We start from the raw sequence: 25170 nt of genomic DNA on the forward strand, positions 1-25170 counted from the left end.
AAAGCTCTTTAATTAAATAAAACTTCTTTTATTAAAAGGGTTTTATCTGCGTTTCAGAGGAAATCATCAGTCATGCGAGCCTTATCAGTGCAGAGGTTTCCTACTCATTAATCATAATGTTTCAAACTAATCATAACTGTGTGCAATGTGTTTTGTTTTTTTTTGTGGGGAGGGGGGAAATTGCCGTTAGGATTATCTATGCTCCTGTCTTTTGCTGTTGAGAAATGCAAAAAACGGATTGTAAAACTGTGAAACTGTGACACTGGGTCCAAATCTGCTAATCCTGTCCACAGTTTCTGCTAAACTTTGTGTGCCAGCGGCATCCTTCCTTTTATCTGGGGGAAATAATTAGAGGACGACCTCTGTTTCAGAAAGCAAGGTAATTCCAAAGCCGGTAAAATCTGTGAGCTGGCTGTTGAAACAAACACAAAAGTTCCATTAAAGGAAAATTAAGAGCAACAAAGACGACGCCTCAGCAGAAATATACAGCAAAGCCTGTCACATTAACATAAAGCATGGCCCTCAGAAATTATTAGCCTCTCTAATCTCCTAAACCCTTAGACGCAGCATTGCACTGTTCAAATGACCTGTCCGCTGTGATGCATGGCCGTTCTCTCCCCCCCCCCCATCAGCTGAAGAACACCAGCTCCACCTCCTCACACAACCACACATTCTTTATTTCCTGCTCTCCTGCTTTTTATTTTACCTCCTGCTCCAGATTTATGTGGGTTGGAACAGCGAAAGGGCAAAGATTAAACAAACAACGGCTGAGGAAGACCACCAAGGTGAAGGACAACATACACATTATCCTCCGCTTATCAGCAGCACATTAACACAGCTCATTTGGTACCTGCTTCACCCGGAGATAAACCAGGACGAATCAACTTCTCCTTCATCAACCTCACATATCTGTAAAAACAAGTTAATGACATTAGGCCATATCAGCCCAACAACCAGGGGAGGAGGAGCAGCTCTGCAGCTTCATGGATGCACTTGGTGCTGATGATTAGTCTTGAGGTTGGTAGATCAATGAAGGATCCAGCACACAGCAGAACACATATAAAGGTCAGTGAAGAGGAAAATAGACTCTTTGTCACCCTGCCAATCGCTCTGATTGCCTGCCAGTCTGCTCACTTGTGACCAGTTACCCCACCTCATCCCATTCTAACGATTTCCTGCTGCAGTTGAAAATTTGTTCACAGCCCATAAGAAATTAGCATTTTACTGCTCAGGGTCATAAGAATAAAAAAAATAACACCCATTTTTGATTGAGAAGGTTTATGCATCTTAATTATTATAGTTATTGTTTAAAGCAATAACTGTCTTCAGGTATTTTCTGTATGAATATATCACTCTCATCTTTGGAGTCATTTTGATCCACTCTTCTTTCCAACATTGCTTCAGTTCATTGAGGTGTTCAGACAATTGTTTATGCACAGTTCACTTCAGGTCCCATTGCACAGTTTTGATATGACTGTGCTCTGGACTTGACAGAAACTTCATTTTTCTTTTTCACACATTCTGTTGCAGGCTTCCTGCCATGTTTCTGATTATTGTCTTAACGATTAAGCTCCTCACTTAATCTCCGGACATGGAGATGAGGTGAGGTGGAGTCCGACCACGCTGTAGAATATAGAAAAACCTACAGAATAAAGTGGCTGAAGGCAATTCAGCCACTTCATCCAGGATCATTTTTGCCTCTGCATATAAACATAGATAACACTGAATGGTAAACCGAGTGCGTTTCTTGTTGAGCTAAACTTTTTCCTTTACCACAACAGACCAGATCAATGTTTACATTATGGCATATAAGGATCATCACACTATCCATCTCTGAGGTTGTGCTTTAGGATTTTTTTTTTGCAATCCCTGTTAGCACAGGGTGGTCTGCCCTTGAGGTAAATATCTGGGATGTTCACAACTTGAACATTGGCTGCTACCATCATAATATTCAGCATCCGTTAAGAATTGAAAGTAGTACATTTGAATGTACATGGAAAGTTCCTGATAAACTTTAGAAACACTAAGCAGTAATGCATTGGAAAGGAAAGCTTGTTTGATTTTGAGGTAAGTGAGCCACTTCAATTCAGTTTAATCAAGCCACAACAAATCCCGTCCCAAGGAACTGTACAAGACAAACGGGTTCAATTCATATTCATAAAAATGCTCCATCCCTCCAGCCCTTCGACTCTGCTAATACACACAGCCTCCTTTCACTTTCAAAAGACCCACACAAAGACATAAATTATCTCAGTCCAATTCCACAGTCCCTTTATTTTCCCAGCATGTTATTCATCCCCATTTTTTAAGTTTATTGCCTCACTTCACAAGTTCATCTTCTAGCGGTCTCCTCACAGTTATGTGAAAGCTTTGTGATGGATATGCACTCCATCTCCAACAGCTATCGACACCTTCAGGTCCTTACGATGGAAGGAGTAAAATTCTACCATCAGAGCTCAGAATCATTCCAGTGGATATCAAAGCTTTACTATTAACTAAGGAAGTTATATTTGTGTTGTTCTGCCTTTTTCCATTACCCCACTGCTGGTCACCTATTTCAAGTGGGTGTTATAGTAAAAAAAAAAAATAAAGCAGAGTTTTGTGAACTATTACATTTACAGTACTGCAATACCATCAAACTGGAAAGTGGTATTTAGCTTATTAATTTTCAGTGTATTTTAATGTCTCTGGGAAAATATGGTGTATGAAAGATTTGTTTGCCTATCCTGGGAAATGGTTCCATCACCGCCTAAATAAGCAAAACACAATAGTTCATAATCAAATAATATTTTAAATAACTAAATCTATTTACACAAGTTTAAGTAAAAGACATAAAAACAAATAGGAAACTAAAGCGTTTTACAACACTTTTACAGGTAGATAAGAACAAGTTACCTAACTTAAACTTTTAACGTATTTTTTTTTTATCAAAAAGCTTTCTTCTTACTAGGTCTCTCTCTATAGTTTAAAGAAAGGGTGCCACAATCTAATTGGGAATTGTAATACCTGATGGTAATTTTGCAGAAAGAAAATCTGAAAAGAATACAAATAAGGACAGGAATTAAAAGAACAAACAGTCTTTGGTTCCATCACCTTCTCACACCAGAACCACCTTGATGAAACATGGAGGGGTTGTTGTTCTATTGAACTAAAAAAAACAGGTTTCTTTATACACTGCAAATATTTAATTTCATTCTGTTGCTTAGGTGCATGTACTGTCAGGGGATGCAACATCAACAGTGACTGTGACCGTTCACTGAAACGAAAAGAAGGCAAACAAGGAAATTGGAAACACATGAAACGGTAAAGTCAATTTCCAATACTGAGGCTAAGACGATGACAGGCAATGATGCAACCTCATGTCAATGTAGAGTCAGCTGCCTGTTTCGAAGGAATATTGTAGAGGGCCTAAGTGCATTCATGTTTCAGCCTGTGAAGAAAAACAGGTCCCATAAATTGTCTCTGAACACTTAAATGCTGTGTTGGTCCATCTTATAAACTCATTAAGCAAATATTTTCCCAGACACCCAAAGTTCTTGCATTTTTCTATATTTTAAACTCATAGGAACTCCCCAAAACCATGAGAGGTATCTAAATGCATGACAGTGGATCTTTTTTTGGCATGTCAATCTTTGACAGAATGAGTTCTGATAGGAAACACGACTGTCAGGTCTCTTGAGTCAGCCTCTCCTCATAGTTTCTCTGACAGAAAACACATTGCAAAAATCACCAAAGGACGGATAAAAGAGCAGCGAGACTCAATCTAAATAACATAAGTTGCGCGAACATCCAAGAGCTGAAACTCAGACTCAAGTGGAAATTGATGAAAAAAAGAGCTTCAAAAAGTGTTTTGTACTATTTTGATTAGAGGAGTCCAGGCGTAGCATACACACCCTGTATGTTCATTCTGGGTTTATTCTCTACATCACTTCAAAGACAAATCATGGATGAAAAACAACCCTGACTTTTTTAATTTTTAGTGATTTTTGTTTAAAAATAAATTGGATATTGTATAAAATGGAATTGGAAGTCACTTTTAAAAATAATTTAAGCAGAACATTGAAAACTGCTAGGAAAAAAAAAATAAGGTATTTGTGTCAATTCTAAAAAAAAGAAACGGTTAGCATGCTAAACGATAACATTGTCATATGGATATTTAGCTAGCTATGTAGTTTGTTAAAAGCATCCACTAACTTGACCATTTTTTTAAATACGAAGGTTTCTAGCAATTGTCTTACATTATCTTTAGGAGGAGAAGATTCCCTTAAAGACCCGATGTAAAGACATTCAACGTTTTTACCACACAGAAAGAGGACTTTTATCAGAGTTAAGAGGGTCTAAGTTGTGAGACAACAAAATTAAATGTTCTGTCCTAACTAATCCCATAACTCAAAACAAGAAAAGCAGAAACAGTTCTGGGGAACCGTGAGCAAAAAACATCTGCAAAACTTTCCGTTTCGAAAATGAGTTGGAAAATTGTGGGTATTACTTTGGCATAAGAAGACCAAGGAGAGGAAAGAGAAATATGCAATGAAAACATCTACAAAAGCAAATTCAAATGCTGTGCTGAAACACATAGACCAATTCGACCAGCAGAACAAAACACTCAACAAACAACAAGACACAAAAGAGCTAAGATTGAAGACAGCTTAATCGAGACATCATCATCTATGATCTGCCGAGACAAATGGAAGCCAAGGACTAAATGTATACTACATGATATTCAAACAAGTTGGATTATTGTTATCACAACAAAAATGGCACATGCAGCTTTTCCTTCTTTGAACAGATGTTGAGTGGTGTCACAGTCTCTCAGCCTGGTGTTCACCAAGACTCTGAACACTGCTATAAGATTACAACCTCTGATGAAACTCTCATTGAGGCATGTGCAACAGCCCACACCTTGCATGGTCCTCTTTAGACATGTTTTGCTGCTGCAAGAAGTTTACGATTATGCAGATTACTGTAAGCGATTTTTTTAAATTGGTGTTTTAAATTAGAAAGCCAAACACGGAAAACTAAGTTCTATACTACTGCACTTATTACATATTTACGACCAAAACGTCCTTTATTCCATCTTTGGCATTCCAAACAAACCTTCAGCACTTTCCAGCTTAATTCTTGGCTGCACTTTGTTTTCCATTTTGCTTTTGAGCTTTTATTTACATATTTTTTCAATTTCAGACATGAACAACCAGCATGCATAGCAAGCTTGAAGGCAGGTGAATACATTTCTTTAAATACTGTATATCCACTGATATAATAAAACCCATTTGAGGAGTTTGAAAATTATCTGGTGAGGACAACCTTGAGAGCTGGAGCTGTCGTCTGTAGTTTTGCTAAACGATGTCTTTGAGAAGAAGCTCAATAGGATAAAACTAAATTAATAGGTTGTGTAACAAGCAATACTTCATATGTTGTCCAGTAAAATACTTATTGCATCACCAATGTGTTAATACAGGGAGTCGTGTGGTGCAATGCTAGACATGAGAGCACGACAAATGAACTTACGGTCACTGCACTGCGTCCCAGTGTAGGAGGTCATGGAGCAGTCACAGGTGTAGTTCTCCCACTGTTGGATGCAGATCCCCATGTTGGCACAGGAGTCCTCCTGACAAGTCGTGCTTGGACCTGTGGGAGTCCAACAATAGCCACCAAACACACAGACAGGCCCTGCATTTAACAAGAACCATCAAATAACTAGAAATATCACATATTGAGATATTCTCCTTTGGAAAAGGATATGTTGTTTCTGTCAAACATGAATGGGCCAAGCAATGAAGCCAAAGGAATCATTTTCTTTGATATGACTATCTGGTCTCTTGCAAACAAAACTGCTTTCATAGTTCATCAAGTGCCGTTACTGCTGTGTAATGTGCATATTCAAAATGTTAAATTCATCATTCACTTTTATATTAACCTATGATGAATAAAAAAATAAATAAAAAAAAAAAGATGAAGACCTTCAAGATCAAGATCAATCAAAATCTTCTCCACTTCTTCCTGGTCACAACATAATTGCTCTGTAGGCGACACTCCTTTTAGATTAAACTGAATTAAACTGACAAAAAAAAAGAAAAATACAAAGCGTCTATGTTGTCTGTTTAATAATTTAAGAATACAGTTAAAAATTTTTTCCCCAACTTTCAAGACGTTTGGTTTTCAGAAAATGTCCAAAAACCTTTCTAGATGTTTGTCCAAAATTATTTCCAGAAGGATCAGCCAGTTTGAGAAAATGTGTGACGGCTTGATTTCTGTCTGTTAAAGAAGGATTTCTGACCAGACCTTTAAATCTAAGACTGAAAGAAAGAATGATATCTAAAATAAAGGGAATTTGTTGTTTACATTCCCTTTATTTTTGGTGGCTGATGTGAATCAGGGATTCATGTAAGATGTTCAATGGCTACCAGAGGCGCAGCAGCACCATCTAGTGACGGTAATAGAGTAGTGCCGTGGCCTCGAACTATCACTTTCAATCGGGGCTTTGAGAGATGCGAAAGAACATCAAATGAGCTTCATGTGATGGAAGCTTGAAATAATAAATAAATAAATAAATAAATAAATAAATAAATAAATAAATAAATAAATAAATAAATAAAACAAAGTTAAACGGTTAGAATGACAGTGCCGACATAAAGAAAACCAAAGCACACATAAAATGATTTATTAAAATGAGATGGACACCCAGCTGTGATCGATGAGATTTTATTTGGAAAAATAAACCAATCAACAATCACTTCCCACAGTTAATACAATACAGTGCATAACATCACACAGATTGATCTTTTACAGCAACAAACACATTCATTGAGCTCTGCGTTTATGCTAAAAAATGTACCTTCGGAGTACATTATGTACAACTGATGGCAGGTGTAAGAAAAAACACAGACTTCCATGCAAACAAGAAGAGATTGTGGAGGATGGCCCAGGACCCTCAGAGGATGACAAAAACAATGAAGCAACAAAGAAAAGCACCGAAGAATGGAAACATTTTCATCCACAGTGACCTTTGTTAGCCAGTGCAAAATGTTTCCATGTGGAGCGGTATTACACTGAAGGCATGGATAAGGCAGGAAGCGGCACAAAACATTCAAACCTTTGGCAAGTCCTGCTTTTAAAACAACAGCCATAGACTACACTCCTGACACATGGTTCATGGCCCAATCGAAACCTGCACAGCTGAATTCAGAAATTCAGGATTTAAGTATTTCATATTAAGCCTCTACAGCTGCCCCTTTACTTAATTCACTTAGAATTTCTGAAAAAAAAAAAAACATTTAGGTGCTATTTAGAGACCAAGAGGTCAGGCATATCTGATGTCATCTGCACATTGGAAAGACATTCTATAATAGGCAGCATATTACAGTCAAATTTACTTTTTCATCAAATGAAAACAATTAACCTGGTTTATAATAGGAGAAAAAAAAAAACGTGTTCTAAAAATGGGATTAAAATTTGAACTGTGGGTTGATGATCATTTAACATAGCCATAAATCTAATTGACTGTGCAGGATATACATCTACATGTTTGTTTCATATATTATGATTTAACATTTACATCAATGTAGAGAAAACAAATCTTACAAAAGAATGTTGGATAAAAAAAAAAAAAAACAAACAAAAAAAAACAGCACCAGTAAGTAGTTTACGTTTCTTAACTGGCAAAACTGCTCTGATGGTGGCTGACGGTTCAGTAGATAAACAGCCAATGTGGCCGATAATGTGGTGGTGCACATGAGGAAGTACTGGATGTCTGGTATGAAGCTAGCAATGGGTAAATGAGGCAACAAACACAGTTAGTAGGATGGAGTTGGTCCCGTATGGATGGAGCGCTGAGGAGCTACTGTTTGCATTGAGTAGGAAGAAAGGGCTGCTGGAGCTGAAGTTGGAGTTGGACTTTGTGTTGTAGGAGTCTAAATCAGGCAGAGACCTTAGCGACGGTGTACCTTCACATCCGCGCTCGATCTGGCCGCTGCGGAACAAGGCATCGTTCAGGAGGTCTGGCAGGCGACCGTTGAGGTCCATGGAAGCCAAGCAGCCCTGAAAGCCTTCTCTGGAAGCCACCAGTTTGGGGAGGTTTCCATACATGCCTGGACCCAGGCCTGCGATGAACAGATCACCTGAAGAAGAAACCGTGGAGAAGAAATATTTTTATGTGGCTTTATGTGGCTTGGATTGCAGAAAAAAAATGTTCAATGCCCAAATTATTGCAGTGCAACAGTTTGCATTACAATTTAAATTCAGTGCAAAGATGCCATTACAAATAAGGCAAAGAATGCATGAATGAACCAGAACAGTTGTCAACATCCAATTAATTAATTTAGATCAAATAAAAAAGTATCTGAACATTGTCAATAGACTGATTTCAGACATTAGAATTTTAACAAAATGAAAAAAAAATGGGGGTTTAGCTTCATGCCTCTACATCCTGTTAATCCTTTTGAGCAAGTTGTTCATATTGGTGATAGTAAAATATAAAACGGTTTTCTAAAAGGTAATTTAAATGAACAATGGACCAAAAATTAGTCACATTCTCAGCTTACCTTTCAGGTCAAGGTTTTTTGCTCCATTGATAGTCTGACTTGTGGCTGTAGCATCTACTTTCAGTGTGTGGGTATTGCTATTGTCTCGGGTGATAGCGACATTGTGCCACTGATTGTCATTTAGCGACCTTTCACTTTTGCCTTTGATGAGGTTGGGCCCATTTCCAAGATCAAAAACATAGTGGATGTATCTGCAATGAGAAATGTCTTTAGTTTCAGAGATCTGGTCAAATTCTTGTAACTTTGCACTTTAAGTTATATTTTTTTGGCTCCAACAAATGAAACAAGACACACACATTTGTTTTAAAGCTCTTCCAGAAAATCTTTGCCACAAACAAAAATAATAGACTATCCTGACTACCTACCCTTTGACCAATTCTACAGCAATAAAATCATTTCCATCCCCAGAGTTGAAGAGGATGAAGCCATCAGGGGAAGTGGTCTTGAACTGGAAGAAGAGGTGCATGGACGTGTAGGCCTGCAGAGTAGCCAGACTCAGGTAGCTGCTTTTTGTCTTGAAGGTAACCGGGTCAGCAATAATGGAGCGAACCCCGAAGCGAGCATTGAGCTCACAGTAATCAATGTCGCCGTTCTTGCACAAGTCAATGTACAGCATGCCGTTAAACCTGTGGAAAGGAAGAGAACATGCAGCTAATATTTCTACATTAAGTATACAGGTTAAAATGTCCTTCAGAATATGAAAAGCTGTGATCTATTTTTGGCAAGCAAAAATAGAGCAATGAGGATTATTTTCCCCCAAAGAACCACACTGTCAGACAACAGCACTTTGAAAAGGTGGTAAACATCTCCTAAGGAGTAGAGCTAAACATTTCTTGATCAAGAGTTTCCCAGAAAACTTCCCCTGAAGGTTTCTCGTCATGTACTCTTCTTCAGTTTATTACTTGAAAAGGTATTTCATTAGGCTCACATTTGTGTATTAAAGTATTTCTTATTGTTCTTATGAAATATTCCAATCTTAAATGTCATGTTTTATTTGCTAACTCTTTCATTATTTTTGTCATGAGTACGTATACTGTTCAGAAATCATCAATAACCTACTTACTCTGGTCAGGCAGTGCCAGTGGCTTGGTCAACATCAGATTAACATTACTGGATTCAAAATGTTTATAGATTTAGTCAACTGAGGAAGTAGCTCTTTCCACTACCACTGGTGTGATTGGCTACAAGTCTTTGTCTCCCTGTCTACGTGATGAGACCAACTGACAGGATGTGGAAGTTGGCATCCTATTTGTAGCTTTAGTGAGGAGCTAATTCACTGCCTTTCAGTCTCTAAATTAGAAAAAATGAATTGCTATTAGGTATTGTTTTAATTTTTTAGAGGACATGAAAAAAGGTTTCTTCAAATGTGTCACCCTTTCATTCTGGGGCCCAGCTCCAGAGAGCCCCAGCCCAATTTAAACCTTGGCTGGCAGCTATCCTAAGTGAGACGTCATTACAAGGTCCATGTCCATGTACTGACTTCTGAAGTAGGTAGAATGCAGGATTTAGTCTGACATGTATTTTTATATTGCCTTCCTCTGCCCATTTAAAGCAGAAATGACTGCAAAATGTACCTCAGGCTCTGGAGGTGACCGATGAAGCTGGATGGGATGGTGGAAACGAACCGGCGTTCTGTCATGATTCCCGTTTCGATGTTGTGGAACTCCAGCCGAGTGTGATCGCCCACCATTTGTCCTGCAGACGGGGAGGGTGCAGGGGATGGGTTGAAAAGAAAGACAAACAAAACGAAAAGAAAAGAGAACTCTGTCTGACACTAACACAAAAGGGCTGATTTAAGGAAAAAAATTACATTAACAGAATTAGAGGAATGCTCCATAGCTAACACACCCCAGCATGGTGATAATACACTGAAAAAAAGCAACACTGAGAACATTTCCAGTTGAAGCAGGATTAAGTACCTTCTGCTACATCATCGTCAACCGTTAGCTTGTAGGTTTTGCCCCGACGCACCACGCGCACTGTATGCCATTCATTATCATTGAGCTTTTGCCCGGCATACAGGGTCTCCGGTCCCTTGCCTGAGAACAATGGTCAGTCACAAAGTTAAGGACAAAGTGAGCCTCAAACCAAACCTTTGTCTTCCCACCAGTCAGTCTGGGCACAAACTTGTCAGGCTATGAAGAGACTTGGAAATGTATCCAAGAATGGATGTAATTTATTTGGGAAACAAAGGTTTGGTTCAATCAGTGAATTACACAATGAAAAAAAAAAGACAAAATAGTTGACAATGCGTTCATATTATATATTAGATTTATGAAGCAGAGAGGGAAAATGCTTCTACTCATTACAGGCCCACAGAAATCTTCTTCCAACTGCATTTTGAAACTAACTGAAACACTGCTTACAAAATGTAACTTTTGGATAAATGCTTAAAGAGTTTGATATGATATCATAAAAAAATGCTTAAAGAATATCCACACAATTATCCGACCTTCAATTGTATTAAAGATTTTTTTAACTAAATGATTGTGCTGTATATATCTTGGCAGGTTCAACGTAATCTTTTACCACCGATTCTTTAAGCTTACCTCTAACTCACAGTACAAATCAAAGTGAAAATCATACTGGTATGATCAAAATTGGAAATATAGCTCAGTTTAACTCTAGAGCTTCCGTAAAGCCTCTAAAGGCTCTTAATGCTGCTGGGGTGACTCTTTTAAAAAGCCGATATAACTCCTATATTTCAGGATTAGTGGCTTTAGATTGGTAGACTGGGGTATTGGTCTCTTTTTAAAGGGGACAAAAGGGTGTACTTTAGATAAAAAATCCAATATTTCAGCCTACACCTGTACACACTACAGGAGAGTTCGAATGACGGTCGAACTTTGGACTCAGACGAAGTAGCCAGGTGTTTGGAGTTTTGTGGAAAGAACTTTGGAAGTATAACATTTCATATTATTTCCCAGGTTCCATTCAGCCTCTGTACGATCAATGCAAGAGATGTTTTGTCTTTGCTGGTAATATCCCTGACTCACCATCATGTGTTAGACTCTGCTGGTGTTACCCTCTATCAACAATTGCTGCTCCTTGTCTTTCCCGAGGGGGTCTTTGACATTATAGGGTGTCTGACCTCTTTCTAAGGCCCATTAAATGCCTGTACAACTCAAGATTAGCCCTTTGTTATCAGTTCTGTTCATTACTTCAATGGACATAATTTTTTCTGATGTATCCAGGGGGCAGAAGGTGTGCAGCTTGTGAAGAGTCTTTGGATGGTATTACCTCTAATAATAGCAGTGATTTGAAACTGATTTGAGTCACAGAGCAGAAACATCTGTGATGCTGTTGACATGAATGACTGTCAACACCCTCAAGATTGAAGCCATGGTCAATAGCTCCATGCCTGGCTTTGGAAAGCACCGTCAGTCATAGAGGAAGTGGAGAAAGGGAAGGTGCTTTGGGAATCTTTGATGTCCCTGCAGTTAGTCAAAAAAGCTAAAGCGGGAAATGGCAGGAATGAAACCCAAAAGGGCTATGCTAACCAAACCCATACCATGTTCTGCTAACAGAAATTTCTCCTTCTTGTGCGTGAAATGCATACACAATCAGGTCAAAGGGTCTAATGGGTTGACACCAAAGATTACAATGTGAAATATTATCCCTCTGGTACTACATTTGCATAGAATAAACATTTCTTTTGCATTGGTAAGTTTAGACTGTGGCCAACTTTCTGGATTGTTTATCGATGGTTTTGTTTAAATCGGCAGAGTTTATGAACAGTGGTCTTTGCAGATCCCCAATTTAAAATACAATTGACTCTTTACTTTAACAGCTTATTGTTGTTCTAGTATATTTATATTGTAATTGTTTTGATATGACCATCAAATCATCTCTAAGAACCCATGCAAGTGGAGACACAAAAGGCTCCCTGGTTCTCCAAAATACTTAAAAATGTATAAAATTAAAATATATAACCCCTTAAACATTCACCTTAAAAGCAGTCTTATTTATTGGTGTCAAATTATTTTCAGAAAACTTGTGGCTATCTTAACAATATGAACTTTTTTTTAGCTGCGTTTAATGCTCAACCCATCAAGAGTTTACAATGTATTTACTTTTTAAAGACATGTCATATTCAACACACAATCGGAATTAGGAAAGGTTGGTACAGTGTGTATAGTAACAATGATCGATATTTGAATTAAAAATATTTCATGCTTTGTTTCAGTTTAATTATCTTGGTAATGCACATCCATATGTCGTTTTAAAACAGCAATACCCATAAAAGACTGAGCCCCTTCGTAGCATAAGATCTCCAGCATGGAAAGACTGGGAGGGATTTCCATATTTCTGCTTCTATAATACATCATTAAACCACTCCAGGAATTTGAGTGAATTTCATGGAGCGAGCGAAGGCTGGAAGTCCTTGACCTCCTATCCATCAGAAGGCACAGCATCAAGAACCAACACACATCAACAGCTGATAGATGGATCAGGAATAAATTACAAGGTCCTCGTGGTATAGTCTGATTTTTGATTTTTGCACTGCTTTTCCAACAGATTTAGTTTCAGGATCACCACTGATAACTTATTTATGTGTTAAGATTAGAAGGAATTTTAAACTTCTGTTTATATGCAGTAAGTTGGATGACATTAAGATGGTAAAATTCCTTCTTTGATTAATTAACATGCCTTTAGTTTGAGCCTTTGCATTTATAAGGTTTTCATTCACTATGCCACCATTACTGAGCCTGTAAGGCATAAGTAGCAATCCCAACCTTAGGTCCTCAAATGGTCAGTGTCCTGCAACTCTTCTTTCATGAAGGTTGGTTTTGTTTGGTTATTTGTTTGTAATTATTGAAATAAATAATATCAGAATTAAGACTATAAACCCTTCAGATGTCAACCAAAAGGAACATTTTCTAATCTCTGTTTTTTTTTACTCACAACTCTCCATAAACATCCACATAGTAAAGGTTGAAGTAAAGTGGAAGGCAGTGCAGAGCAGATATAAGAAGAAAAGACAACAAGTACAACAAAATGAAACTTGAGTGTTAACTTACTGGAGTTACAGTTTATCCTGATACAGTCTAGATGGGGAAGAATAAATGACAGATGAAATTGCATCCTTCAAGGTTATAGCTGCAGACATCCAAAAACAAGAAGTCCACCCTTCCGGGGACGCACACATGCAGGAGGGTAGCCATTTTATTCCCTTGGATTCTTATCTTTAATTTCATACCAATTGATCAGAAAAAAAAAAACATAGACAGAAGAAGGTAAAGAATTAGTTTTTTTCATAAAGTTTAGGCTTAACATTTTCGGTTTTATCTTTACTTTAAAATGGCCACTTATGGTACCAGCTACGAGGCTTTTCCAACCCAATGGCAAAGATTAAATGTTTGCTGCATTCTTTTGTTTCCAAGTCACAGATTTTTGTCAAGGAGGAGAAAAGCAGGTTGATTAGCTTTTCACGGAGAGAATAGAGTTAAACGATGCAACACAAAGCCTGTCCAGCTGCTGCCAGCAGCTGTGAGGACATTGTGGGTTGGTCACCACGTGGCTGGTGGGTCATGTGTCGTCAACCGCAACAGAAAAGTGGGAGCAAACAGCCTCGATCCAATCAGCACCAGCACCATACAGAGGCACCGGATCCCCAGTTGTAAAGTCTGGAACGCTACTCGGCTACTATGTTTGGTTCTAAGCTGCACCAGGAGCTCAAAACTGGGAAGGTCTACACTTTTAGGAAGAAACTACAGGCTATTATGAGCAGAGAAGGAAATCTAAGGGGCTTAATAACTGATGGGAATAAATGTAATCAGTGAGAACATGATCTAAATAGGATTTATAGATCATCTAACACCTGTTAACACTATCAATCCTAAATGTTCTATAAGACAGATAGATATATGTATGTAGCATTTACTGTACAAATTAAAATAAGAACCTCAGTGTTTGGAGGTTCATGGGGTCGCAGCCAGCTGCAGGTTTTGCTGGGCTCTGTTCTCGGGCTGTTCGCCTGACGGGCCGCAGGCTTAAGGCCTTTGAAGGGGTGAATACCATCTTTTGACACAGCATGATGGAAGAATGAAGCTGACAGGAGAATGGAAAGAACAAGACACTGAGAAAGCACACAGTTCATTAAAGATACTGCTGTTAGCAAACAAAAGACATGATCTGGAGTTAGTGAGAAATGCAGAAAGAGTTTATTCAATTGTTCTCACTGAGACTCAGAAGCTAGGATATTCTGAGTGTTTGTGCTGCAAATGTCTCAATGGTTCTGTGAAGAAATTCAATTTCTTGTGTCAGAGATTATCTAAATTGTTTTAGCCGTAGAATAACACCTGTGTGCAGAAACTGTTTTTAATACTCATGCAAACAAGAGAGAAAATGTAAACTGTAAGTCTATTTCAAAATATATGGTCACTGGAAGAATTAAAGGGATGATAGAGGAGAGGAAACGCAGTGAATCGGAGACGTTACCCCTGGAAGGTGAAGCGTCTCATGGCGAAGATGGAGATGTGGGGGCAAATGAATGAAGAAAGAGCTGCTGGTGCTGCAGGTGTTTTGGTTATACGATACCTAGGTTGACTGTGAGTTTGACGCGGCTCCCATCCAACTCGAGCCGCAGTGTGTCGGCCGAGTCCTGGGAGGTGGTGGCCATGAGGAGGCCGTAGGCCCGCTGCGAACGGAACCGCAGGGAGACATCTTCGGCCTCGGTGTGCATGACAGTTGGCATCACCACCTTCATGTACATGCTTCCATCATAGGAGAGAATGGAGGCCTCTGTGGGAGAGAGACCAGACGGATGATGAACTTGACCTTTCCCTTGCAACAGGGATCAGCATATTCAGTTCTGGAGGATTACTGCTCTGCAACTTTTCAATGCATTCCTGCTCTAACACACTTGACTCAAATAAATGGCTAATTATCAAGCATTTGAAAAAACTAGCTGAAATCCCAAGGCGGTAGTTCAGTCTTACGATTCATGTGTCTGGGAGCAATAATGCGTCCACAAATGGCAGGCCACTGGCATTCAAGAACTGGAGTCAGTGACCTCTGACCTACAAGAACAGCTTTACATCCAGTCCCTTTAAAATGTTTGTCAGGACCATGGGTCTAGTCAAAAGAATCTTATGTTTCATTAAGTAGAATCCTGAGATCTATCGTGTTTTGTTTTTTTCAGAATGTCTGTTGATCACAAAACCCTTTCTACAGAGGGGTAGGGCAAGGGTTAGGGTTCAAAAGCCTTTGACATTGTCCACAGATCACTATAAATAAGAGTTCCAGCATATTTTTAACGCTAAAACACCTGTCACATAAAATCCAAATAAAATGCCCACAAACACGAGAAAAGGTGAAAAATGTATACAATTTTCAAATCTTTTTTTTTTTTTTTTTTTTTTTTCAGAATTTGAAAGCTTCTAACATAAAGAAAGAAAAAAAAAAACTTTTATAATCCTCTTTGGTGTTGTCCGATGTGTAGTATCTACACAAAAGATAGGCTAATATACAGTACATTTATCTAAATTAACATATTATTAAAATTGTATTAATCGTTTCCTGGATTTAACAAATGTGCCTTGAAAGCTCTAGTTTTTCCAGGTGCTGTTTGTCCCCAGCCGGACAGCATGGCTGGTTTCCTTTTGGGGCCTTCTGTTGAAATGAATCAGATGTGATTATTGTTCTTGTCACAATAATTTAATATGATAAATGATCTAACAATGTGCTGAAGCATTAGGTGTCCTCTAAATGTCCTTTTGTTCTCTTTTACTGCATGATCAGTTGGGTGTAGGGGTGTCAAAAGGCCACTTGGGGGAGACAAAGTCCATCTCCCGGCTTGCCATAATATATTGCCATATCCTAAATTTAAACGTTAAAAAGTCAAGCTTGAAATAATCATTTAAGCTGTACAAAGTGTTTTGCACAAAAATTTGGCTCCTATCAGGTTTGAATTAAAGACTCGACATGTTCTTTGTCAACATGTTTTTCTGCAGATAGGGTAGAAGAAGGCAGCTGAGACTGAGAAGGTGTCGCATTACTATTTAAGCCGTCGTTCCAGCTGCGATGTGGCCTGTCAGATTAAGTCCGACATTTCATGTGTACTTGGATGCAGCTGCTTGGGAGACAAGCAGCTGCATCCATACTAGAACAGTACTAGTATGGAGAAAAGAGGGTGTCCACACAATTAATATACTTAAAATGCACTAAGACCTCCATGCACTGTGTCTTAGTATAGGTGTATCAAACATTATTATTATTATTATTATTATTATTATTATTATTATTATTATTATTATTATTTCCATTAATGCGATTTGCATATTATACAGATTTAACAGAATAAATTTAATTCTGTTAATTTTGATGGTTGTCAAGTAATAAAACCTCAAAATTCAATTTCTCACAATTTCAATAATGTTAAACAAGGTCGGTAAAAAAATAAATACTTTCAGGTATAGAAATATGGCTTGACCCAAATCATGGGAAGACTGCTAACTTGAATGTTATACTCTAGAGGCAGGACAAGAGACGACATGTTACCACTAAGGAACCTCCCAAAGCACTATATCCAAATCTACCAATGGAAAGTTAAATGGAAAGAAGGAGTTTGGTAGAAAAGGTGTCAAGAAGATGAGAGACACCAGACCCAACAGATGAACCAAAGGCTGCTGGGCTTCCTTAACAGCTCAACAGTCCCATAAGATGCTTGCCTCCATGACACACTACAAGTGGTAATTCTTGTAAAGAGGTTGCCTATCAAGTATTAAATACATATACTGTACAGTATGGCTTGACGTATGTTTCAGCAGGCTAAAATATCTCATGTAAAATCCTTATTTTTATTGATCATATGGAGTCATATTACTAAAGTTTTCTAATGAACTGAGGTGTGGGTTTTAATCAGAAATAAATAATGGTTGTCAAAACTAATGTATTTCAAAAAATGACTCTTCTGTATCACTCTTTCTGAAATGGATTTAGATAATAATGACTCTTGGGCAAAATGGTTTCATTTCTATTGACGTGCAGAAATGAAACCAACAGTTTATCATGACTGAAGTTTTCTTTTTGCAAAAACAAGCATCACCTCATGGCCACAGTGGCTGAAAAGTAACCCTACACCTTTCAGCTCACTTGAAATGCACAGTTCTATATAAATGCAAATGGGTTCGTCCATCTCCACAGTTCGCCTGGCTGCTGCAGCTCATCCTCAGCTCTACTTTAACACTTTATTACCAGAAGAGTAAATCAGCTCGACGTGACGGATCTGATTCTGAAGAAGCAGGAAAATATCCGATGCAGGAGGAAATGACATCAGGGTACCCGGTAACATGCAATACCAGCAAAAACTAAATCCTGATAATATGCTCCCTTTAGATAAACCTGGAGTTTCATAAATTATTAATAATGACAGTAGAAAAGTGCAACTAATTTCCTTTGAGAGAAAAAAAAATATGAGGGTCAAAGTTTATTTAAGATTAATGTAATAATGATGAAAAACACACAGGAGCTGGTTTCACTCATCAAATTATGGAAGCCAAATAATATCTCCTGATAGTGAAATGAATTTTTAAAATCTTTTAGAAAATGTTTCTAATCAGATTGACCCACGGTGACCTGCGTCTTCTCTCTTCCAAAGCAATCATGGTAGTCAGAGGTATTAGTATTATTCAGTAGGCTACTGGATGGGGAAAATCAGGGGGGTGGGGGGAAAACTTAATTAGGAGATATGATCAGAAAGTGGTTACAAGGAAATGTGACCAATTTGAAAGGTTAGGGATGTATTGGTTTCCATCTCTGATCAATCTTTAATAAACTGTTTCAGCACAAGAAGGAAATTAATCAGGCGTACAGGACAGTTTTCTCTGATTAACAGACTGAAGTGCAGCATGAAAATGGACATGTGGTGCTCGTACACAACATCCCCATGGCATGACGGTGCCTCCACTATGCTTCACTGTCAGAATGGTGATAAGCGACAAGCAGTGCCTGGTTTCCTTCAAACAAGACGCCTGGCATTCACACCAAAGAGTTTCAATCTTTGTCTCATCAGACCAGAGAATTTTGTTTCTCATGGTTAGGTGCCTTTTTGCCTCTCTTCCACTCCCTACGTACCTTAAGTGGAATCAGCTGTAAGATAATTATGATGGAGGCATCACAGAACATAAAAATGAAACAGTTCAAACATAGGATGCAACATGCACTTTGTACAGCTTCTGTTTTGAAATATAAAATCGCTCAACAAGCTCCTTAAGTTATCACCTTAGTAGTACTCATTCAGCCGTGCTGCATGGTGGAGCAGAGTCTCAGCAAAAATGATTAATGTGCTACGAAGGCAAAGATGTAATGACAGAAAAGTGGAGGGCATTACGCAAAAAAAAAAGAAAAAAAAAAAGTAATATGATGGAAAAAGACACGATGGCGATGCAGAGTTATCTTTCAAGAAGAAGATATCCTCTCGTTTAGAGGAATGTTACAAGAAGGAAGCTGAACTGAAAACACGACTAACAACATAAAGTGTCGCGCTCACTTCTAATTGTAGACTGAGCTGACAGCAGACAGCTATATCACAGCTAGTGTCCACTTCTTGGACATGGAGTGGCAAGTAAAGTCTCCAGTCGTCCTCATAGAATGTGTTTCTGTCTCGACACAACTCTGTTCATGAGGGATTAATTGGTTCAGATATTGTGTTCTCTTTGTCATTTTTTTTCTATTCAGCAACTTAAAAGGTTATTGTTTTATTTTTTCTGGATATGTCTCAGTTTAATAATGTAAGAGAACCACAGTTTTCTGTTTATTCAGTCATTATTCAATACAACTGAAACAATAAGTTGTTAAATTACAATGATACTATGATAAATTTCACCCTCATGTTATGGAAAAAACCCTTTTGATACAAGCGGAAACTCTGGTTATCAGAAATAAATAAAATATTTGGATTTTCTATTTTTATAAATTTGCTAAACACTCCAAAACTTGTTTTCCACTTTGTCATAATGTTTGTGAGTAGACGTTTGAGGAAAGAGATTAATTTAATAAGCAACATAAGAAAATGTGACAAGAGATGCATTCCGGATCCACAACTGTGGCTGTTATGCACAAAATGGTTTGTTAACTGTGAAAGTTTTTCTCCTAGTAGGTTCCTGGCCTTGGGAAGACCTTCTTTACAACCGTGTGGTGAATTCAGGAGAGACTCAATGCTGAACAGAAAAAAAAAATTGTGTGTCAGCTGTAAACGGATTAGGAATTAATTTACATCTCTCTGAAGACAACGTCTGCAGTCAGCTCAGCAGTAAAGCCGGACGGTGGTGAGATTATGAAGAGGCAGAAGGATGAAGGAGAGCAGAACATTTTTACTCAGGTGAGAGTGTGTTGTAATCTACGATTCGCTTGTTTAATACATCAATAAGAAGGCTTTACACAGAGCATAGCAGCAGGATGCACACAGCCTCCAAACATTGAGAGCAAAACATGTCTATTTAGGTGGTGACTTGTTTGGCTTAAGCTTTTAGGTGACTCTCTTTACATAAAGGTAGATGTAAAAAATATTTGATTTGAAATGGAAAAAGTAAAAGACAAAAATAAATAAAAAAAATGAAGGCAATTCAACAATTAGCCTATGATGAGGGACATTGATAGATACTTTGTAAAATGTTGGAGCTAATAACATTGTTTCTAGGTTGACTTGAGTTGCAGCATAAAAAACCCTCCAAAAAACAAAAACTGGATTATCGATATCAGCTAAGCTTTTCATCTAATCTGATTTTAATGCTGGATTGCAGTTATCTTTATGTGTGTTTGGATATCCTATTTTAGGAAAACCTGTCAGGATTTGTTCCTCAGCTCCTCCTCATTTCAAGTCATGTTTTAGATTCAGTCATATGACGAGTTGCTGTAATCAGGTGAGGGTATTTTTGAACTCGGTGCACGTAATTTCAATGTCACATGTAAATTTGAATCTCAGACCGTTACTGCGGTTTAAGTAACTAACACCTTCTGCTTTTTTGGCCATATTTCTTTTATGGCCATATTTCACCACATTCCCTCTGATTTAAACTATAATTTGCTCTCATTTTCACGTCAGGGCACACAAAATGCAAATCCAAACCCCAGTTTACCTCTCTCACAGGTACGTGACCAGTACCCGGTGCCAGTGCAATCACAGATGAATCGGTTCCAACCCTCTTTGCAGACTCCCCGGTTTTTGCATGGATAGCTCTCGCACTGCTTTCCTTGCTGTTTGTTGCATGAGGGTTTGATACCGGCACCATTTTGTGCCTCTGCGATCTGACGGATGTCCTTGCTGCGACCGTCGATGAAAAGGTCACGGATGCACCCGACGTAGCCGTAGTTGAGCATTGCCGTCCAGAGCTCGGTGGGCAGGATGAGGTTGGAGCGGTCAACTGGAAGGCCTCCCAGATACATGTCTCCCTCCAGGTCCAGAATTTCACTCTCACCACTGGCTGTAAATGGCGTCCGTCTGCTGTTTACAGAGATGGTGCCTGAGGCAGTCAGGGAGATGACAGGTTAACGAAAAACAACAGCTGGAGCAACACGTCAGAAAAATGTAGTGCGATGCTCTCCACACGACCACTGGTTTGACATTGTGGGTACAAAATACTTTGAGTGTTCCAAATATTAGTTCATTTGACACATGAACCATTGAATTTCAATTGTTAGTTCTGGGGCTTCAATGGAGGTGTGCAGTGCTTCTTTGGGGCTAAAAGCCAAGGCATTAAGTCTTGGACCTTATAGAGCTAAAAACTCAATTTTAGGTGTTGTGGTGCTTTGGAAGTTTTTGCTGCTAGAAAAAATCAAGACTTTTGTCTGATAACCTCAACTAGTGGCTAAGATTAGTGAGGCCCTTGTCTTATGAGGACATTTAGAATCTGTAAAGAATATGAAGCTCTGTAGAGGTACACCGAGCTAAGTAGGAAAAAAAGATGACGATTTGAAACGTTACTGGCCATGGCTTTCCTGAAAAAGCTTTCAGTGTGTAGTTGGAGTCCAAGTCACTGACTCAAGTACACATCACTGGTCACTTTTACTTATATTTTCTTTAAATAGTGGATAAAGTCTGACCATTTTAATCTAATATGTTTAAGATTAAGTTTGAACATGTAGATGTGAATGATTTGATGTGAAGGAGCCGGGCTGACCACTACTAGCACAAGTTGACGTACGTCTTACAGGCACTTCCTCAACTATCTGACATTCAGAACAACATGAAGATCTGCAGACAGGTGATTTCTGGGACACACATTATCAGTACTAAGAAAGTATGACAGGGGTCACATAGTGGGCCTGGATAAAGCTGGCAAGCATATAATACGTCAAAACTTGACAATTCCCTTTGAGTGCTTAATTATAAAGGCAGTGAGTCTAACTCATCAACATCAATTCCCGTTTCTACAAACAGCTACTTTGCTTACCAGAGCGTCCATCTCTCTGAATGTCCACATGGTACCATGCCCCATCGTTCACTTTTGTCTGGGTGGCTTTCACCTTTATCGTCCCTGAGCCCATATCCAATAGTAGGTACAGGCTTCCATCTAGGAGCTCCACAGCAAAGAAATCCACCTGTGCAAGACAACCAGAATACACCAATACAGAATGTTTTTTTGGGTCTTGCAACGTCCTCCATTTGCAGACATGGTGAGAGGAACATTATAGAAATGGGAGTAAAAATGTAATAAAAAATATATTTCAGGGGTCACAAACTAACCTTGGTGTTTTTCTGGCTGCGAGCTGCATCTTTGCGCTCCTGACGCTTTCCATGAGTGAAGAGGATGAGTCCATTGGGCTCAGTCGTGCGGAAGTCGAAAGAGATCGATCCCATCCTCTTGGTATTCCACTTGGGGAGGCTGATGTACGCCTCTGGAGTCTCAAAGGAGATTGGGTCCAACGTGGCCACATTCTCACATTTGTAGGACACCTCACCTTGGATTTTCATCTTTGGATCCAGAATCCGAGCCATCCTGGACAACTCCAGACGGATGTCATTGTTCTTGTACACCACCTGTGATGAGTAAATTATGGATTTGGGTATTCGTCTCTAAATGCAGCAATGAAGTCACCATCAGCTCAAAAGCATGACATTAAAACAACGCCACTTCAATTTATGTTTTTGCAATTAGACAAAGAATTAAAAAAAAATAATAATTATCTGGGTTTTCCAGATGAATACAGTCCTCATCTGTGAAAATGATTTTCTATTCAAGCTCCTGTTAATTAACAGCATGTCTATTCAGACTATATAATGACGGACACATTCTCCATTTGAAAAAATAAATGGCTTAACCTATTATTAAGGATTCTAAATAATGATGAGAGCTGTATTTTATCTCAGTGCTCATACATCGTCACAATATTTAACAGTTTGAATAAAATAACCAAAGAATAAAATAACCAAAGAATAAAATAACCAAAGATGAAAATTACACAACTAAGACCAATTTAAAAGGCAGGTAATGTAGGAACATGTTTGGCTATTTTTGCTAGTTTATTTTCCCCAAACAAGCAAGCCCTGTGATAAAGCAAAATACTCAATGAGGTAAAGCTCTTCTCATCCCTCCTCACAGTGTGAAGCTAAATCTTTTGGATGAAGATCTGCAACTTAAACAGGTTTATGACAAACGACAAAAGATTCCAATGAAAATTATCAGAGCAAAATCTCTTAGGTCTTTCTATCAGCATAAATATTAATGCCTAAATCCATTGGTGTTGGATGTGAGAGTTAAATCCATAAAAGGGACTGACTGGGGATCTCACAACGAACAACTGCGCCTGCTGAGGGATCAAAGATTACAGATTTTTTTTTAAGACTAACTGAGCAAAAAAAAAATTCTTGTGGAAACTCTCACAACTTGAAGAAGCAAATAGCATTACATGGCAAAGTTATTCAGAAAAATCCCGTGGGTTATATCCCTGTTCCACACCCCAATAAAATGAATGAGTCATAATTTAAAATATGTTAAGCTTAACCCACTAGTGACTATGATTTGCATAGTGTTCTTTTTTTATACTCATGATGAGCATTTGGATCATGTATCTGAGGTTGTGAAAGTGTTTGTGGGTTTTGGAATGACTGTCAATATGTTAATGCTTATAACTTTACAGAAAATATACACAAGATCCAGTTTGTGCTAGATTGTGCCCATATAAGAGTAAATTAACATTGATCTATAAAGTGCTTCTCACAAAAAAAATAAATAAGATTTTGTATACTTCTCCCTCCATACACTAGAACATCATCAAAGGATCTGAAGGAATTTCACAAAGCGAGACAAAAGTGGACAGCCACGATCTCCGATCCCTTAGATGGCTCTGCATCTAAAACCAGCACTGGATCAATCGCTGATCGACAAGGAATTACCTCAGAAAACCGTAGTCAAGATCTACTTACATTCACTTAATGCTGTAGTTATAGTTTTTCACAAAAGCTTTTTTAGCACCTGCAATACTAAACAAGAGACAAGAGAAGTTTATCCACTCTGCACAGTCTTGTTATTGATCCATTATGAAGGACAGAGAGATCATACACCCGTCTTTTTGCTCCCTCATTTTTTTCCTGCTTTCTCTCTGACAGTTTTATTATGATGATGCATCACCTGGATGAGATTACATTATGATGCATTCAGTTGAATACTTATTTGTCGGTAAAAGACGTAATCGGGGCATGCCATCAGCATTGCATAGGGAAGAGCAGTGACTGCCTTGCAAAGCTTTGGAATCAAAACATGCGGCTTGATCCCGACATCCGGGCTATTATTTTTATTGGGGTTCTGTGTAAAAATGGTGAAGTAAAAAGTGAAAAACGAGCGAAATTTCCAACTCCCGAAACGCAGAGTGTAACTGAAACCAACTGCCGCTTTTTGGAGTGAGAAATGGAGTGGAATTTTGACCCCAAAATAATTTTGAAATCGCTCTGATGGTCGCAAAAATTGCTCTATTGGTAGGAAAGTTGGTCATGACATTGATATGCATGCCTGCTCCGGTAAAATGTTTTCAAAATTTCTCTAGGGCCGAGGGTTTTCTGTCAAGGTGCTTCAGAGCGAAATCATGTGACAGGGTAACCTCATGCTCTCAGCCATTCATTTTCAGACTTTTCTGAAAAATTTCAGAGCTCAGCGCACACCATCTTTCTTTCATCACTGCCATCACTGTGATTGAGCTACAGATATGAATCGCGGTACTATCGGAGATGACAAATAGCCCTCTCATATGCTTCAAACGGTTTTTGGATTGGCCTTACGGATCCTGAACAGGAAGCAGTTGTTCGGACTGCTTTTTTCATTAAAACTGACTGGGTGTCTCATAAAGATAGAAATCCTTCTCCAGCGTTCTGTCTCACACACGGCAGTTGACAGAGGATTAATCGCTATAGCAACAGAATACAGAGAAAGGCAGAGCTGCTGCTTAGGACTACAAAGACGCCATCTTTTGGCGTAACACTTTAATACAGAGGACAGAATAGAATGTCAGAACATGGTGGAACACTCAATTATTACAGAGGAGGGCTGAGCTGGCATTCAGAACTACTTGCTGTTTTGGGCATTATATAGCTGGAAACCACTGTTACACATTGGATTAGTGTGGCCATTTAAAATGAAGCTTACTGAAAATTTCAAAATAAAAGCCTTGACATTTTTCACATCAGGTAATT

The 25170-nt window shown here is 38.5% G+C and overlaps 1 protein-coding gene across 2 annotated transcripts in view; it reads right to left on the bottom strand.

Annotated features, from left to right (window-relative positions):
- Positions 1-5437: 5437 nt before the first annotated feature.
- nrxn3a (neurexin 3a) overlaps positions 5438-25170 on the bottom strand; it is a 104698-nt gene continuing 84965 nt past the window's right edge. Inside the window, exons 8-18 of one of the 2 annotated variants that reach the window (XM_015047344.1) lie at positions 22231-22524; positions 21938-22085; positions 20624-21007; positions 15084-15287; positions 13565-13591; positions 10463-10582; positions 10118-10238; positions 8909-9169; positions 8544-8734; positions 7947-8120; positions 5438-5631 (exon numbers count right to left, since the gene is read on the bottom strand). In XM_015047344.1, coding sequence (XP_014902830.1) covers positions 5453-5631; positions 7947-8120; positions 8544-8734; positions 8909-9169; positions 10118-10238; positions 10463-10582; positions 13565-13591; positions 15084-15287; positions 20624-21007; positions 21938-22085; positions 22231-22524 — 2103 coding nt within the window. In that variant the 3' untranslated portion in view covers positions 5438-5452. The remainder of the gene's footprint in view (positions 5632-7946; positions 8121-8543; positions 8735-8908; positions 9170-10117; positions 10239-10462; positions 10583-13564; positions 13592-15083; positions 15288-20623; positions 21008-21937; positions 22086-22230; positions 22525-25170) is intronic. The other variant, XM_015047345.1, reaches the window with a different exon arrangement.

The sequence above is a fragment of the Poecilia latipinna genome, unplaced genomic scaffold (assembly GCF_001443285.1).
Source record: "Poecilia latipinna isolate Pla-1442-1.1 unplaced genomic scaffold, P_latipinna-1.0 Scaffold821, whole genome shotgun sequence".
Taxonomy (NCBI): domain Eukaryota; kingdom Metazoa; phylum Chordata; class Actinopteri; order Cyprinodontiformes; family Poeciliidae; genus Poecilia; species Poecilia latipinna.